The 17,597-nt window shown below is 47.8% G+C and overlaps 1 protein-coding gene across 1 annotated transcript in view; it reads left to right on the top strand.

The window, feature by feature from the left end:
• LOC309569565 (legumain-like) overlaps positions 1-17,320 on the top strand; it is a 54,218-nt gene extending 36,898 nt beyond the window's left edge. Inside the window, exons 9-14 of the mRNA XM_082275445.1 lie at positions 3,091-3,209; positions 5,076-5,165; positions 6,665-6,865; positions 9,149-9,319; positions 11,400-11,467; positions 17,123-17,320. Coding sequence (XP_082131571.1) covers positions 3,091-3,209; positions 5,076-5,165; positions 6,665-6,865; positions 9,149-9,319; positions 11,400-11,467; positions 17,123-17,165 — 692 coding nt within the window. The 3' untranslated portion in view covers positions 17,166-17,320. The remainder of the gene's footprint in view (positions 1-3,090; positions 3,210-5,075; positions 5,166-6,664; positions 6,866-9,148; positions 9,320-11,399; positions 11,468-17,122) is intronic.
• Positions 17,321-17,597: the final 277 nt, after the last annotated feature.

The following is a 17,597-nucleotide window of genomic DNA, read 5'->3' as shown; positions in this document are numbered from 1 at the left end:
TTTCGGGTATATTTTTATTGGTTACATCAGAGTGTCAATAAAATAACAGCGCTGACGCGTTTCGGCAGAAGCCTTAGTCGTAGCGCCAGACCAGATTAGAGACCATATAGTGAGTGCACGTGCCATAATGTGTGTAAGTAGGCTCAGGATATTTGCACATTATGGCACACTTACTGGCCAAATTCCCCCTCTAATTGTGCTGTGCCCCCTATCTCCTAGGTCCTCTCCAGCAATCCTATGTTGTCAATCTCCTTGGTCCCCTCCACTGATGCTACATTCCCAATCTTCATGGTTCCTTCTCCAGCAATTCTACAACACCGATCTCCTTGCTCCCCTCCAGCATTGATGCACCCCCAGTCTCCCTAGTCCCCTCCAGTGATGCTGAGTCCCCAGTCTCCTTGGTTCCCTCTGGCAATGCTACATCCCAATCTCCTTGGTCTCTCCATTTGCTGCTGCTGGTCATCTACTGGGTTGAGCATCTGGAATGGCTGAAACTGGGAGCGTTCTATATGCACAGCATATTTGCACCTAATAGCACCCTTACCTATCAGTGCTACATCCCCAATCTCCCTGGTCTCCTCCAGCAATGCTGCATTCCCAATCTTCTTTGTCCCCGCCAGCAGTTCTACGTCCCCATTCTCCTTGGTCCCTTCTAGTGAAGCCAGGTCCCCAGTCTTCTTGGTCCCTTCTAGTGAAGCCAGGTCCCCAGTCTTCTTGGTCCCTTCTAGTGAAGCCAGGTCCCCAGTCTGCTTGGTCCCTTCCAGTGAATACAGGTCCCCAGTCTTCTTGGTCCCTTCCAGTGATGCCCGGTCCCCAGTCTTCTTGGTCCCTTCCAGTGATGCCAGGTCCCCAGTCTTCTTGGTCCCTTCCAGTGATGCCAGGTCCCCAGTCTTCTTGGTCACTTCCAGTGATGCCAGGTCCCCAGTCTTCTTGGTCCCTTCCAGTGATGCTAGGTCCCCAGTCTTCTTGGTCCCTTCCAGTGATGCTAGGTCCCCAGTCTTCTTGGTCCCTTCCAGTGATGCTAGGTCCCCAGTCTTCTTGGTCCCTTCCAGTGATGCTATGTCCCCAGTCTCCTAGGTCACCTCCAGTGGGGCTACATCCCCAGTCTCTCTTTGGCCCCTTCAGTTAATGCCAGGTCCCCAGTCTCCTTGGTCCCTTCCAGCACAATTAGGTCCCTAGTCTTGGTCCCCTCCAGTAATGCTATGTCCCCAGTATCCTAGGTCGCCTCCAGTGATGTACATCCCTAGTCTCTTTGGTCCTCTCCCAGGGATGCTACACCCCCAGTCTCCTTGGTCCCCTCCAGCAATGCTGCGTCCCCAATCTATTTGGTCCCCTCCCGTGATGCTGCATCCCCAGTCTCCTTGGTCCCCTCCAGCAATGCTGCATCCCCAATCTCTTTGGTCCCCTCCAGTGATGCTGCATCCCCAGTCTCCTTGGTCCCCTCCAGCAATGCTGCGTCCCCAATCTCTTTGGTCCTCTCCAGTGATGCTACCTTCCCAGTCTCCTTGGTCCCCTCCATTGATGCTGCATCCCCAGTCTCCTTGGTCTCCTCCAGCAATGCTGCGTCCCCAATCTCTTTGGTCCTCTCCAGTGATGCTACCTTCCCAGTCTCCTTGGTCCCCTCCAGTGATGCTGCATCCCCAGTCTCCTTGGTCCCCTCCAGTGATGCTGCATCCCCAGTCTCCTTTGTCCCCTCCAGTGATGCTGCATCCCCAGTCTCCTTGGTCCCCTCCAGTGATGCTGCATCCCCAGTCTCCTTGGTCCCCTCCAGTGATGCTGCATCCCCAGTCTCCTTGGTCACCTCCAGTGATGCTGAATCCCCAGTCTCCTTGGTCACCTCCAGCAATGCTGCATCCCCAATCTCGTTGGTCCTCTTCAGTGATGCTACCTTCCCAGTCTCCTCGGTCCCCTCCAGTGATGCTACCTTCCCAGTCTCCTTGGTGCCCTCCAGTGATGCTGCATCCCCAGTCTCCTTGGTCCTCTACAGTGATGCTATGTCCCCAGTCTCTTTGGTCCCCTCCAGCGATGCTATGTCCCCAGTCTCTTTGGCCCTCTTCAGTAATTCTACGTCTCCAGTCTCCTTGGTCCCCTTCAGGGATGCTACAGCCCCAATCTCATTGCTCTCTCCATTGCTGCTGCTGGTCGTCTTCTGGGTTCAGCTTCTTGAATATCGGAACCAGGATGACATATGCAAGGTTAAATAAGAACAGCATATTTGCACCTTATGGCACACATACCTATCAAAGCCTCACCCAGTGATGCAATATCTGCCATCACCGCTGACATCCTTGTCTGGTCATTTTCCAGGCTCGGTGGGTTGATTGACCACGCTGGGAAGATGTAAATTCCACGCATGCACGTAGAAATTATTTCATCCCTGTACCAAAGGCACGCTGAGATTGTACACTGGAGCAAATTTCTATCAGATGAGGCAGAAGCCTTTATAGGTGTCCTCTGGCTGCCTGTGATTAGTTCAGTCTTGCTCAGGTTGCACAGCGGCATAGTGCTTGGAACTGTCCCTTGCAGCACTGTGCTCCTGGATTCAATTCCCACACCGGGCACTATCTTCACACTGCTTGTATATTCTCCCCATTAATGCCTTGATTTCCTCCAGGCACAGTGCAAATGTACAAAGTAGTGTTTTTTAAAGGGGTGTGTTTATTAAAAAAAAAAAAAAAAAAGATAAAAATGCAATTTACTAATTGCTCATGGTTTGATGTATACAATAAAGAGATGACCTGTGTGTGTCTGGATGTTGCATTTATTTATATAAAATATCTGCACTGTATTCGGCGTTATAATTTATAACAGACTGTGAACTGCTGCTTGTCTGAAATTCCTTCACCGGGACAGATAGAGGGAGATTTACTAAAATTGGAGAGTGCAGCTCTGCATAGAAAGCAATCGGCTTCCAGGTTTTTTTTTTTTTTTTTGTCAAAGCTTAATTGAACAAACTGAAGTTAGAAGCTGATTGGCTACCATGTTGCACCAGATTCTCCACTCCAGTTTTTAGTAAATCAACCCCATAGTGTGCAACACACATCATTGTCATATATTTACATCTTTTATGTGTTATATTTTTTTTTTCAGTTTACGCCACCACAGCAGCCAACTCTCACGAGTCCTCTTACGCCTGTTATTATGATGAAAAGCGAGACACATACCTCGGCGATCTTTACAGTGTCAGCTGGATGGAGGACTCCGACATGGTGAGTTTTCTTTTCTGTACAGGCATTAAAATGCCTCAATTTACACTGCCAGCTCACCAAGTATCTGGAATAGGAACTGTACAAGCTGTCCAATTGCAGCCAATCGGCTCTCTTGTTTCTGAAGGCAATCAGGTATAGGTCAGAAATTAATAATAAATGATACAATGTATAAAAGACTGAAAACGAGTAACTGCTTACATTTCTAATTAATTTATCAATTGAAGCTAGAAGATGCAGTACCTGTAGGACCATAGTCAGCTTGACTGACAAGCCTCCCCCCGCTCAGTTCGATTGACAGTGGCTCCTAGGAGGAAGTTCCTAGGCTGGGCTTAGTAAAAGCAACCACTCCCCTGCATATGTAACCACGCCCAGCTTAGTTTGATAGTGGCACCTAGCAGGAGGTTCCCAGGCTGGGCTTAGTGAAAGCAACCACTCCCCTTCATATGTAACCACACCCCCAGCTCAGTTTGCTTGACTGTGACACCTAGCAGGAGGTTCCTAGGCTGGACTTGGTGAAAGCAACCACTCCCCTGCATATGTAACCACACCCCAGCTCAGTTTGACAGTGGCTCCTAGCAGGAGGTTCCTAGGTTGGGCTTAGTGAAAGCATCGTCTCCCCTGCATATGTAACCACCCCCCCCAGCTTAGTTTGACAGTGGCTCCTAGCAGGAATTTCCTAGGTCAGGTTAAGGCTCGGTTTCCACTGCAACGGCAACAGAGTCGTGCTACTTCTAGCGCGACTCTGTAGTGTTCACTTGTTCGCGGCTTTCAGTGAGACCTGTCCCTCATTATAGAAGGAAGTCGCACTGAAGTCGGCCCAAAAGTAGTGCACAAACTACTTTTCAAGTCGCCGCAACTCAAGTCGCGGCAGTGAGAACGGGCCAAATAGAAATGAATGGCTTTTGACTTGCTGTGCGACTTGACATGTGTCAAGACGCACAACAAGTCGCACTAGTGGAAACCGGGCCTTAGTGAAAGCAATCACTCCCCTGCATATATAACCACACCCCTAGCTCAGTTTGACAGTGGAACCTAGCAGGAGGTTCCTAGGCTGGGCTTAGTGAAAGCAACCACTCTCCTTCATATGTAACCATACCCCCAGCTCAGTTTGCTTGACAGTGGCACCTAGCAGGATGTTCCTAGGCTGGGCTTAGAGAAAACAATCACTCCCCTGCATATGTCACCACGCCCCCAGCTTAGTTTAGATAAGAGTACCTTCCAACAATAGCCTTGCTGTCACAACAGCAGCTGCGACTAGTGAATGTAAGCATGCCCTTAGTCCATGTAACCACACCCCCAGCTTGGTTTGATTGACCGCAACCTTTCAAAAGCCCCTCTACCACAACAGCAGCTGAGTCTATTACATGTAACCACACCCCCTGTACATGCAACTATGCTCCCAGCTCAGTTTGATTGACCGCGACTCCCAACGATAGCCTTGCTATCACAACAGCAGCTATGTCTAGTGAATTTAACCATCCCCCCTGTACATATAACCCCCCCCCCAGCAACTTCTATCAAGAGCCGCGCTGTCACGACAGCAGTATTGTCTAGTATGTGTAAATATGCCCCCTGCACATGTAGCCCCCAGCTCAGTTTAATGGACATTGAGCAGGAGCCATGCTGTCACAAGAGGAGGTGCCCCTAGTCAATGTAACCAAGTCCACCACATATAGAAGGAATGTTGAAAAGGAATCCCATGCTGTCACCTGACCCCAAAACAAAAGTGCCAAAAAAAAATAGCCGCTGTTTTTTATGATGATTGTTTAGTGATGATGAATTGTTGTGTATGTATGCATGCATGTATATTCATTCAAGTGTTTTCTGTCCTATGACTTCACATAAAATACATTATTTCTCTTTTAGGAGGATCTGTCGAAGGAGACCTTACATAAACAGTTTATTCTGGTGAAGCAACACACCAATACCAGTCATGTGAAGCAGTATGGGAACCGGGTGAGTGATGGAGGCATGCATTGTTTGTTGGATCTGTATAGATGTGCACACTGTCAGTAGTTTGTATTCCTCTACAGAAATCTCTTCCGGAATTTATCTTTACTGAATGTTTTTATCAATTTTAGTGTGTCTGCAGTCTCTGGCCATCTCCTGTAGCATGTCTGCAGTCTCTGACTATCTCCTGTAGCATGTCTGCAGTCTCTGACCATCTCCTGTAGCATGTCTGCAGTCTCTGACCATCTCCTGTAGCGTGTCTGCAGTCTCTGACCATCTCTGCCTGCAGCGGGTCTGCAGTCTCTGACCATCTCTGCCTGCAGCGGGTCTGCAGTCTCTGACCATCTCTGCCTGCAGCGGGTCTGCAGTCTCTGACCATCTCTGCCTGCAGCGGGTCTGCAGTCTCTGACCATCTCTGCCTGCAGCGGGTCTGCAGTCTCTGGTCATCTCCTCCCTGCAGCGGGTCTGCAGTCTCTGGCCATCTCCTCCCTGCAGCGGGTCTGCAGTCTCTGGCCATCTCCTCCCTGCAGCGGGTCTGCAGTCTCTGGCCATCTCCTCCCTGCAGCGGGTCTGCAGTCTCTGGCCATCTCCTCCCTGCAGCGGGTCTGCAGTCTCTGGCCATCTCCTCCCTGCAGCGGGTCTGCAGTCTCTGGCCATCTCCTCCCTGCAGCGGGTCTGCAGTCTCTGGCCATCTCCTCCCTGCAGCGGGTCTGCATTCTCTGGCCATCTCCTCCCTGCAGCGGGTCTGCAGTCTCTGGCCATCTCCTCCCTGCAGCGGGTCTGCAGTCTCTGGCCATCTCCTCCCTGCAGCGGGTCTGCAAGGTAGGACAGTGCAGGGGAGGCAGAGTGTGCAAAAGGGGGAACTGTGATTGGGGGGGGGGGGTCAGACTGGAAGGGGCACTGTGAAATTTGTGCAATAAACATTTTTGAAAACATTACAAATTTTGGTGGGTGTTTTTTTACATTTTAAAGTTTGGGGGGGGGGGGGGGTGCCAGATAAAGGATCCGCCCCAGGTGCCAAATGCTCTAGGTACACCACAGCTCCAGTCTATGACTCAGTGAATAGTCTCTGACCATCTCCTGTGAAATGTCTGCGGTCTCTGACTTTCTCTTGTACCGTGCATGGGGCCTCTTCCTACACATTGTCTGTGGACAGGCTTCCAAGAGTCAAGGTGGCAGCATTGCTGGGAGCGAGATTAATGAAGGGTGGGGGGGATGGGTGGAGTTCTTTAGTCCAGGAAGGGCTGGCCATACTGCTTGGGAACTCAGAAGGCACTGTGTGATCATCTCAAATGAAGTTTAAAGGGGCAATATAGGGAAATGTGTACATGTATGGCGGAGATGTACTGCATGCGCGTGTGGTCGGTTCTGCATTAAAGTGGTCGGTTCTGTCAGAAACTAAGATCTCTTAAAGGGGGGAGGTAAAGCTATAAGATCTCTATAAAGGGGGAGGTAAAGCTATATTTTGTTATTCATATTCTGTATCTTATTGCTTTTTTCCTTAGACTATTTCCAAGATGACAGTGAGACAGTTCCAGGGTAGCGCTACAACAGTGGCCCCTCGCATGACCCTGGAGCCAATACGCAATCTGCACCTGACCCCCAGCCCAGAGGTGCCCATGGCCATCCTCAAGAAGAAGTTCCTGGCTACCAATGATGCTACCGAGGCCCTGAATACATTGCACAGGATAAAGGCCCTACAGGAGGTGAGAGGACCTGGCCACTAATGCAATCATAAAATATTATATTTTAATTTCCATTTTATAGCTGAACTGCAGATATATAGAAAACAGAAAAAAAAAAAAATCAGCATTTTTTTTTTTTTCAAACCTTTAAAAATAATCAGCATTTTTTGCTAGAAAATGATTTATAACCTTAAAATATTCTATATTTTCTGAAAGCAGAGATCCTTGAGAATAAAATGGTGGGCGTTGCAAATTTTTATGTTGCAGAATATTTTTGATCAAACACATTGTTAGGCACAAATAAATTTTTGTGCACACAAATGCAATATAATACCCTTTTTTAAATACAAGATATTGCACCGAGTAAATGGATACCCAATATGTCAACACTCTCTTTTTTTCATAGGTGACTCTGAAAAAGCCTTTACAAGTTACCAGTATAGAGTTAATTGTAAATGATTGCCCTAAATCTATTGCTCTCACTCGGGCTGTGTCGATTTGCATGTATATGTGGGGGAATGAGAGTGCTTTTTAAGTAAAGGCCCGTACACACGTACCGATTGTCGGCCGTAAATATTCGGCCGATTGTCGGCTTGTTTAGTATGATGCTTCCGACAACCGACTGCGACTTTTTGGCCGAACAAAATCTGGTGTGCAGGCTATAAAATTTTTGAAGGCCAACAAAGAACGGCCGATTGTTCGTCAGTCAGTACAGAATTCGGCCGACCAAAAGCAGATGAGCAAGACTGGGCATGCTCAGAGAAGAAAAAACACACGGAAAGTTAACCATCACATGACATCACTTCTGCAGTCGGCTGTTGTTGACCGACAAAATTTGTGTGCAGTCTTTAGCACTTTTCAACAGACACGACAGCCCTGGGACAAAAGACGGTCGAATGGTCGGCCGACAATCGGTGCGTGTGTACGGGGCTTTAGTGTGTGTAATGTTTGTATATATAATATATATATATAGTGTAAAAAATTAACTTTATAAAAAAGAAAAATTATATTTTTATATATAATATATATATATATATATATATATATATATATATATATATATATATATATATATATATATATATATATTATATAATTTTTTTTATTTTTAACACTCTTTTCTTTACTTTTTTTTTGTATATGTAACTTTATTGCTATCACAAAGGAACCCCGTTGTCCCCCTGCACTGATGCAGCTAGAGCTAGTCAAGCACAGATTGTGCTATTGTAAAAGTTATCGGCCAGCTGTAAAAAGATAAGAAAAAAATGAAAAATATTCCAAGCTTATGGCTGCAGCTCTAGCTATGAACTTGTTTTAACCACTTTAAGTCCAGAACTTTTTTTTAAACCTCCTAAGGACTTGAAGTGGTTAGTATAAATACCGAAATCTGTCAGTCTAGCACTGGACACTTACTGGTGAAGAATGGTGATATCATCAATGCAATGGTTATACAATCATTGTTCAGTCAAGATGGTGGGTCTGTGACCAAGCTGTGTTGCCTAACCTCATTCGAGGAGTGTGGTCACTGACCGAGGTACCTGATTTTCTTCTTCTGGTCCTTATACTGTATAAACTAGGGATCGACCGATCATTGGCAAAGCCGATATATCGGGGGCAGATATGCACTGTCCCCAATCTATCTGGAATCGGCCACCAAGGGGACCGGTATTGCCGATATTTCGAGAAAGTGCTTGTTCCGGAGTGATGTCTGCAGCTAGAGGCATCACCCCGGTACCGGCGTCCATAGCCGATGGTTGGCTGTCTTGTAAGGACAACCGATGCGGCTGAGAAGCCACTCGGCTGTCATTACAAGGAGCGGGAGGGGACGTCCCCCCCCCCTCCCGCCGCCTTCCGCGGCTCGCCCGGGAGATGAGAGCGGAGAGGGAGACCCGGGCAACCAGCCTGCACGGCTGCCGAAGACCCGATCAAAGCCGCATTCGGCTCATATCTGGTCTCCATGTACAAACCCGGAAGTGATGTCATCACTTCCGGGTACTCGGCGCCAAATTCTAAAAAATTACCACATTCAAAACAGCCAAACTTGGTATTTTGAATGCTTTTAAGTGCAGAGGAGGGCTTTGGGGTGTTTTTAGACCCCCAGATCCCTCCACAAGTGTACCTGTCAAAAACAAAAATTTAAAGAAAATAAATGTTTTTTTAATGTACGAAAATATTGTCTGATACCGATATGGGATGACCAAAATATCGGTATTGGCCATAAAAAAACGATCTCGGTCGACCACTAGTATAAACCAATATATCATAGCCGGCTTTTATATCCATCCCTCCTCGTCTTCCCTCCAGGCCAAAGCCTTGATTCAGGAATCGGTGAAGAAGATTGTTTCTGTGGTGACCGAATCGGATGAGTTGACAGAAGAGATTCTCACCGATCAGAATGAAATTAACGATCGCGCATGTTACCGCACCGCTGCTGAACACTTCAAGAATCAGTGCTTCAACTGGCACAACCCCCTGGTAAGTCCTGTTTATTGTCCTCATCACAGCCTCAATCTGCTGCTTCTCTTAGGGGTGTCACATGATCTTCATGAAAATCTCATTTTGTCACACTTCATTTTCCCTCTTCATCAGTTTATGAAAGATTTTGAGATATTTTTTCTATAATTCATAGAGAGTTGCCCATTGATTCTACACCCCCTAGAATGTTGGGTTCTCATCAGCAGTGTTAATATTGTCGACTAAAAGTTGAATAAATTAATACTATTTTAGTAAACTAAAATATGACTAAAACAATTCAAATGACTAAAATACGACTAAAACTAAAATGACGTTTTAGTCAAATGACTATGACTAAAACTTAATTGAAAATTGACATCAAAATGAACATTCCTCTGCTGGCCATTTCTAAATCTGCAACACAATTCCATCTAGAGCCTGTAATAATCCTTCTCCTCCCTCTTGATCTCAGCTTAGAAGGAGGCAGGGATGGGTAGAGGGATCGGAGTATGCAGTGCCAGCTGTACTGTGCTGTGTCTTCCACAGACACAGCATAGAACAGGGAGCTGATCAGTCCTAACGAAACAGGATCTGCTTCATTTTCTCAGCTTAGAAGAGTGGTGCAGGCTTTGTGCTTTCACCACTCTTTGCTTAATTCCCTTCCTGTATATTTACAATCACAGGAATCCCAACCCTTGGTCTGAGACCTTATTTTGTGTTGGAAGCAGGGCTTTATTTCTAAGACAATAGGTGCAGGAACTCCCTCCCCCCTTTCCGAGTCACCCCTTGTCTCCACCCTCTACCTGCCTCTTGCACCAATTCTTGGTTCCACCCCATCCCACCTCCCAGTATCGCCCCTTTTAGAGAATACAGAACCAAGTAACAATTGTGGTACTAAGTAATTTGTATGGAATGTTTTAATAAGAACAAGAAAAGTAGTCAAGTATAGCAGCCATCAACAATAGATCCCCCCAGCAACACTGGACCACCTACAACAAAATACCCCCTCCCCCCATCAACAAAAGATCCCCAGTAGCAATAACAGATCTCCCTGCAGCCAGCAACAATGGATCACTCGCAACAAAATACCCCCCCAGCAAAAAAAGATCCCCAGTAGCAATAACAGACCTCCCTGCAGCCAGCAACAATAGACCCCCCCTCGCAACAATGGATCACCCACAACAAAATACCCCCTCGCCCAAACAACAAAAGATCCCCAGTAGCAATAACAGATCTCCCTGCAGCCAGCGACAATAGACCCCCCCCTAGCAACAATGGATCACCCACAACAAAATTCCCCAGTAGCAAAAACAGATCTCCCTGCAGCCAGCGACAATAGACCCCCCCCCCCTAGCAACAATGGATCACCCACAACAAAATACCCCCCTCCCCCAGCAACAAAAGATCCAAGTAGCAATAACAGATCTCCCTACAGCCAGCAGCATTAGTCTCTCCAGCAGCCAGCAACAATGGATCACCCACAACAAAATACCCCCTTCCCCAGCAACAAAAGATCCCAGTAGCAATAACAGATCTCCCTGCAGCCAGCAACAATTTACTCCCCCCCCAGCAACAATAGATCACTCGCAACAAAATACCCCCTTCCCCAGCAACAACAGTTTTTCCTGCAGCCAGTAACAATAGACCCCCCCCCCCCTAGCAACAATGGATCACCCACAACAAAATACACCCTCCTCCAGCAACAACATACCCCCAGCAGCAACATTTTTCCCGGCAACCAGCATTACTAGATCCCTCCCCCTCCCAGCAACATCAGAGCCACCCCCAGAAACAGTAGATTTCCCCCCCCCCCGCCAACCAGCAACAATAGACCTCCTTAGCCACAATAGACCCCTGCCCCGCCGAGATAGATCCCTCAGCAGCTAGCATTAATAGACCCTGAACCCCTTACCATTACATAAATGTAATGCTGGAGGTGCCGGAACGGTGTTCCCCTGCATTCCCTCTGGAAAAAAAGCCTTGGCCAGAAGTATATAAACCTCTGATATCCAGGATATTGCTTTCATTGTGCAACAAATGAATCCTAATTGTTTCTGTGTTAGCGGTGATATGAGAACTGACTGTGTGTTTGTCATTGCAGTATGAATACTCCATGAGACAGCTGTACACTCTGGTGAACCTCTGTGAATCCGGATTTCCACTAGAGAGGTAATCATCCCTGCCTTTCCTTGTAGTAATATTAATCGTCATCCGTATCTTCTCCGTATCCTGCGACTCTTCTGAAGAAATCAATGGCAACCACTCTGATCTGTTTGAGATTAGCATAAAGGAAAGGTGCACATGGGCAGGGCAATATACAACCCAATAGTCCCCAGGGGTCCCCAGCAAAAGAAAACCAATCCATTCCAACTACTCAAAAAGTTTAAAAAAAAAAAAAAAAAAGTTTTAAAGTTTTAACTTTTTTTTTTTTTTTTTTTTTTTTAACATAGGTTTAGTTGCAAACATTTGCCATGTAAAGACTCCTCTGATAAGTGTGGTGCCTAAGGGTCCTTTCACACGGCGCACCGTCTGACGAGGTCCGTTCTGCTCAGCGGGGGATCGATCCGCCGATCCCCGCTGAGCAGGCGGATGACCGCTCCATCTCCGCTCTGTGTGCAGAGACGGAGCTGTCAGATCCCCGCTGTCCTTTATAGGGAGATCAGATGAGAACGGACCGCTTGTCCGTTCTCATCCGATCCGATTCTCCAGATGGATGGAAAATAGGGTTTCCATCTGTCCGGATTTCACGGATCGGATCGAATATCAGCGGACATGTCACCGCTGACATCCGCTGCCCCATAGGGATGCATGGAGCATCTGATCAGGTCCGCCTGAAAAACTGACGATCGGATCGGATTGCCCGTGTGTAAGGACCCTTAGGCCCCTTTCATACACTCCGTCCGTTAGACGGAGTCCGTTTTTCTCAGCGGGGGATCGATCCGCCGATTCCCCCGCTGAGCAGGAGGATGACAGCTGTGTCTCCCTGCGCTGTGTGCGGAGACACAGCTGTCAGTTCCCCATGCATCTCTATGGGGGGAAATCGGATGGGAACGGACCGTTGGGTCCGTTCACATCCGATCCCATCCGATCGGGTTTCCATCCGTCCAGATTTGACGGATCGGATGTCAGTGGAGATGTCTCCGCTGACATCCGATGCCCCGTAGAGATGCATGGGGGGACCGTTCAGATCTGCCAAAAAAATGGACAGGCAGATCTGATCGGACCGCCCGCGTGAAAGAGCCCTACAGGATATTTAGGGGATGATTTACTAAAACTGGAGCACACAGAATCTGGAGCAGCTGTCATAGTAACCAATCATCTTCCAGGTTTTATGATCAAAGCTTATTGGAACAAGCTGAAGTTAGGAGCTGATTGGTTACTATGCACAGCTGCAGCAACTCTAAGCGCACCATTTTTCTTTAACTCCTCCCCCATAGTATAGCGATGCAGAAACCGAGAGCAGGCTCACCTGGACGCGGCCCTATCTGCTTCCTTTAGTGCCGGTTCACACATGCGATGTCAGACATCGCATGCGTTTCTGAGCGCACTGCTTTGAAAATCACATGCGATGTCTGTGCGTTGCGAATTCAGATTGTATGGCTGAATTTGCATCGCATTCAGACCAAAGTCGCACAGGACCCTTTTTTTTTGCTCCGCACCAGGATCGGATCGCATAGGTGTTCACACCCGATTCATGTCCGAACTGACAGTTCGCACTGCGATATGAAAACTGATCTGGGGGTGTCGTTAACATTGTATTGACACCCCCCAGCGATTCGCATGTGGCAGTGTGAACTGCCTGCGAGTTGAATGCAATGTGGGAACCCGCAGTGGATTCGCAGGATTCCTGCATCGCATATGTGTGAACCGGCACTTAAGGTACAGCAGCACACCAGAAGCTACAAGGCAGCTGAAGACTTGCAGTGTGTCTGCACCAAACCCAAAACCCAGCAAAGGGAAAAGGTGCACATGAGCATGACGATACAGTGAGGGGAAAATAGTATTTGATCCTCTGCTGATTTTGTACATTTTCCCACTGACAAAGAAATGACCAGTCTATAATTTTATTGGTCGGTTTATTTTACCAGTGAGAGAGGGAATAACAACAAAAATATCCAGAAAGACGCATTTCAAAAAAATTATAAATTGATTTGCATTTTAATGAGTGAAATAAATATTTGATCCCGTATCAGTAAGCAAGATTTCTGGCTCCCAGGTGTCTTCTATACAGGGAACAAGCTGAGATTAGGAGGACTCTCTTCAAGGGAGTGCTCCTAATCTCAGCTTGTTACATTTATAAAAGATACCTGTCCACAGAAGCAATCAGATTCCAATCTCTCCACCATGGGCAAAGTTCTACAGGTACTTTTATCCCCTGGAGAAAAGCATTATTAAAAATGGAAGTGAGACTTTTGCATTAAGTGCACCACAGGGAGCAAGATGTCACCTCTAACCACTTCCGCGCTTTAGATCGCCAAATGACAGCTACAGCGTGGTCAGACAGTTCTGAGAGGGCTTCATATGACCTTAGGACACAGCTGATCCTGGATTGGGGTAAAGGGCCAATCACAGTGGCCTTTTACCCACCTGATTAACTGTGTCCAATTACAGCTGATCACAATGTAAACACAAGCCGGTTATCAGCATGAGGAGAGAAGAGAGTCGATAACCGGCTTGTGTGAAAGGGAAAATTACACTGATAATTATCCGGGCACTGATCATCAGTCGCTTGATTATCAGTGCAGTCCCAAGAGTGCTCACCGGTGCTGCCTATCAATGCCCACTAAAGCTAGCAATCAGTGCCTCTTCATTGGTGTCACCTATCAGTGCAGTCTGTCAGTGCTGCCCATCAATACAGTCTCATCAGTGCCCATCAGTGCTGCCCATCAATGCAGCCTCATCAGTGCTACCTATCGATGCAGCCTCATCAGCACCCATCATTGCTCCCTATCAATGCAGCCTCATCAGTGCTGCCTATTAAAGCAGCCTCATCAGCGCCCATCAGTGCTGCCTATCAATGCAGCCTCATCAGCGCCCATCTGTCCTGCCTATCAATGCAGCCTCATCAGCGCCCATCAGTGCTGCCTATCAATGCAGCCTCATCAGCGCCCATCTGTCCTGCCTATCAATGCAGCCTCCTCAGCGCCCATCAGTGCTGCCTATCAATGCAGCCTCATTAGCGCCCATCAGTGCTGCCTCATCAGTGCTGCCCATTAGTGCAGCCTCATCAGCGCCCATCAGTGCAGCCTCATCAGTGCTGCCCATCAATGCAGCCTCATCAGCGCCCATCAGTGCCCATTAGAGCTGCTCATCAGTGCTGCCTATCAATGCAGCCTCCTCAGCGCCCATCAGTGCAGCCTCATCAGCGGCCATCAGTGCAGCCTATCAATGCAGCCTCATCAGCGCCCGTCAGTGCTGCCTCATCAGTGCAGCCTCATCAGTGCTGCCCATCAATGCAGCCTCATCAGCGCCCATCAGTGCCCATTAGAGCTGCTCATCAGTGCTGCCTATCAATGCAGCCTCCTCAGCGCCCATCAGTGCAGCCTCATCAGCGCCCATCTGTCCTGCCTATCAATGCAGCCTCATCAGCGCCCATCAGTGCTGCCTATCAATGCAGCCTCATCAGCGCCCATCTGTCCTGCCTATCAATGCAGCCTCCTCAGCGCCCATCAGTGCTGCCTATCAATGCAGCCTCATTAGCGCCCATCAGTGCTGCCTCATCAGTGCTGCCCATCAGTGCAGCCTCATCAGCGCCCATCAGTGCTGCCTCATCAGTGCTGCCCATCAATGCAGCCTCATCAGCGCCCATCAGTGCCCATTAGAGATGCTCATCAGTGCTGCCTATCAATGCAGCCTCCTCAGCGCCCATCAGTGCAGCCTCATCAGCGGCCATCAGTGCAGCCTATCAATGCAGCCTCATCAGCGCCCATCAGTGCTGCCTCATCAGTGCAGCCTCATCAGTGCTGCCCATCAATGCAGCCTCATCAGCGCCCATCAGTGCCCATTAGAGCTGCTCATCAGTGCTGCCTATCAATGCAGCCTCCTCAGCGCCCATCAATGCAGCCTCCTCAGCGCGCATCAGTGCAGCCTCATCAGCGGCCATCAGTGCTGCCTATCAATGCAGCCTCATCAGCACCCATCAGTGAAGGAGAAAAATTTCCTATTTGCAAAATTTTATAATGGACTATTAAAAACCGTGTTTTATTTATTTTTTTTTGTTTTGTTTTTTCCCGGTCTTTTTTCATTTATTTACAAAATAAAATAAAAAACTCAATGGTGATTAAATACCATCAAAATGCTCTATTTGTGTGAAAAAAAAATGCTAAAAAAATGTCATATGGGTATAGCGTTGCATGACCGCACTATTGGCATTCAAAGTGCGACAGCGCTGAAAGCTGAAATTTGGCCTGGGCAGGAAGGGGGTGAAAGTGCCCTGTAGGCAAGTAGCCAAGTAAATTGCCTTTTAGTTCAGCAAATGCCTCTTTAGGTTGCACTATTGATGCTATCATTGATTAGGACTGCATGACACAGAGGTGCCGCAAAGCAGATGTGCAATTTCTACATATATTTGCTGAGGCCTCTGGCAACATATAAGGCCCCTTTCGCACTTGTACAACTTGGGACTGCAAAGTCGCATGACAAGTCATACCTCATGATTTACATTGAGTACCGTTCATATCTGTGCGGCTTTGGTCCCTGCACTACTTTGGTTCAACTTTGATGCAACCCGAGGTCCATAGACCTCAATATTACACAGGCAATGCTTCAAGTCATGTGACTTTCAGGTCATACAAGTGTGAAAGGGGCCTAAGTTGGGTCTTTGCTCATTGGAACATTTGTTGTGCTGTGTATATGATCAGGGTCAGGACAAGGGGTGGGCAGGAGGGGCCGCAATGGTTTATTGCAGGGATGGGGGAGCCCTGACCCTAACCCTAAAGCAGCCTTTCTCAACCTTTTCAACACAAAGGAACCCTTGAAATACATTTCTGGTCTCGGGGAACACCTGCTAAAAATTAAAAGTCTACAACTCATGACACTTTAATGGGAAGAATGCTCCTTACTCATATCATTGGGAAGAAGTACCCCCCCCCCCTTACAGATGGCTAAAAGGGAATTGCCCCCCTTACAGATGGCTAAAAGGGAATGACCCCCCTTACAGATAGCTAAAAGGGAATGACCCCCCTTACAGATGGCTAAAAGGGAATTACCCCCTTACAGGTGGCTAAAAGGGAATTACCCCCCTTACAGATGGCTAAAAAGGAAATGAACCCCCTTACAGATGGCTAAAAGGGAATTGCCCCCCTTACAGATAGCTAAAAGGGAATTACCCCCCTTACAGATGGCTAAAAGGGGATTACCCCCCCCCCCCTTACAGATGGCTAAAAGGGAATTACCCCCCTTACAGATGGCTAAAAGGGAATGACCCCCCTTACAGATGGCTAAAAGGGAATGACCCCCCTTACAGATAGCTAAAAGGGAATTACCCCCCTTACAGGTGGCTAAAAGGGAATTACCCCCCTTACAGATAGCTAAAAGGAACAATGGTGTCATTGGGAACTTATCAGAGAGGCAGAAATTGCCCTTGCTCAAGGAACCCCCTAGCAACATAGGATTCCACGGAACCCTGGTTGAGACACCCTGCCCTAAGGGAAGGGAGGGACGCGGTTTGGCATCTTTGCCCCCAGGCGCTGTATATAACGGCCCTTTCCTCCAGTTGTGGGTTCAAATTGCTAAGCAGCTTTTATCTATTTTGCCTTTCCCGTTTTATGTATTATTTATTATTTTGGAGACCCGTTGACCCTAGTTTCTTTTTTTTTTTTACAGCATCACCCGTGCTATGGATAACGTCTGCCAAGATCTGCACTGACACGGCAGGCAACTCCCGAGTCTCCCAGCAGAGGGCAGTAGAGGGGGGCACTGGTTCTGATTAACCCCCTCTGTGATTTGCCCCATCTGAAGCTGCTGCCTAAAGCCTAATCTCTACTCTGACCGTTTTATTTTGCCTTCGAGATCACAAATCTACAAAAACTCCAATCTTCACTTACAAAGCCAAGTCCCATCGAAGACTTTGTTGGCTATCGGACCTGCAAGGCCCTGACCTGTACTACCAAAGCGAGGAATGTTTGCCCCCCCCCTTTAATAGGCTAGGGGGGGTTCAGGAACCGCCCCTAAGGGAAATCAAGGCCTGCCCCCTGGAGGCCAGCCAACAACATAGACTTGACGAGTGATGACAATTCTTGAGATGCTGCTTGACCAAAGCGAAGGGTCAGAATTGACGGAACGTATCCGGCCGGTTTTG

Source organism: Pelophylax lessonae (assembly GCF_965119305.1).
Source record: "Pelophylax lessonae genome assembly, chromosome: 13".
NCBI lineage: Eukaryota > Metazoa > Chordata > Amphibia > Anura > Ranidae > Pelophylax > Pelophylax lessonae.
Note: the sequence above shows the minus strand (reverse complement) of the source record. Positions and strands in the feature narration are given on the sequence as shown.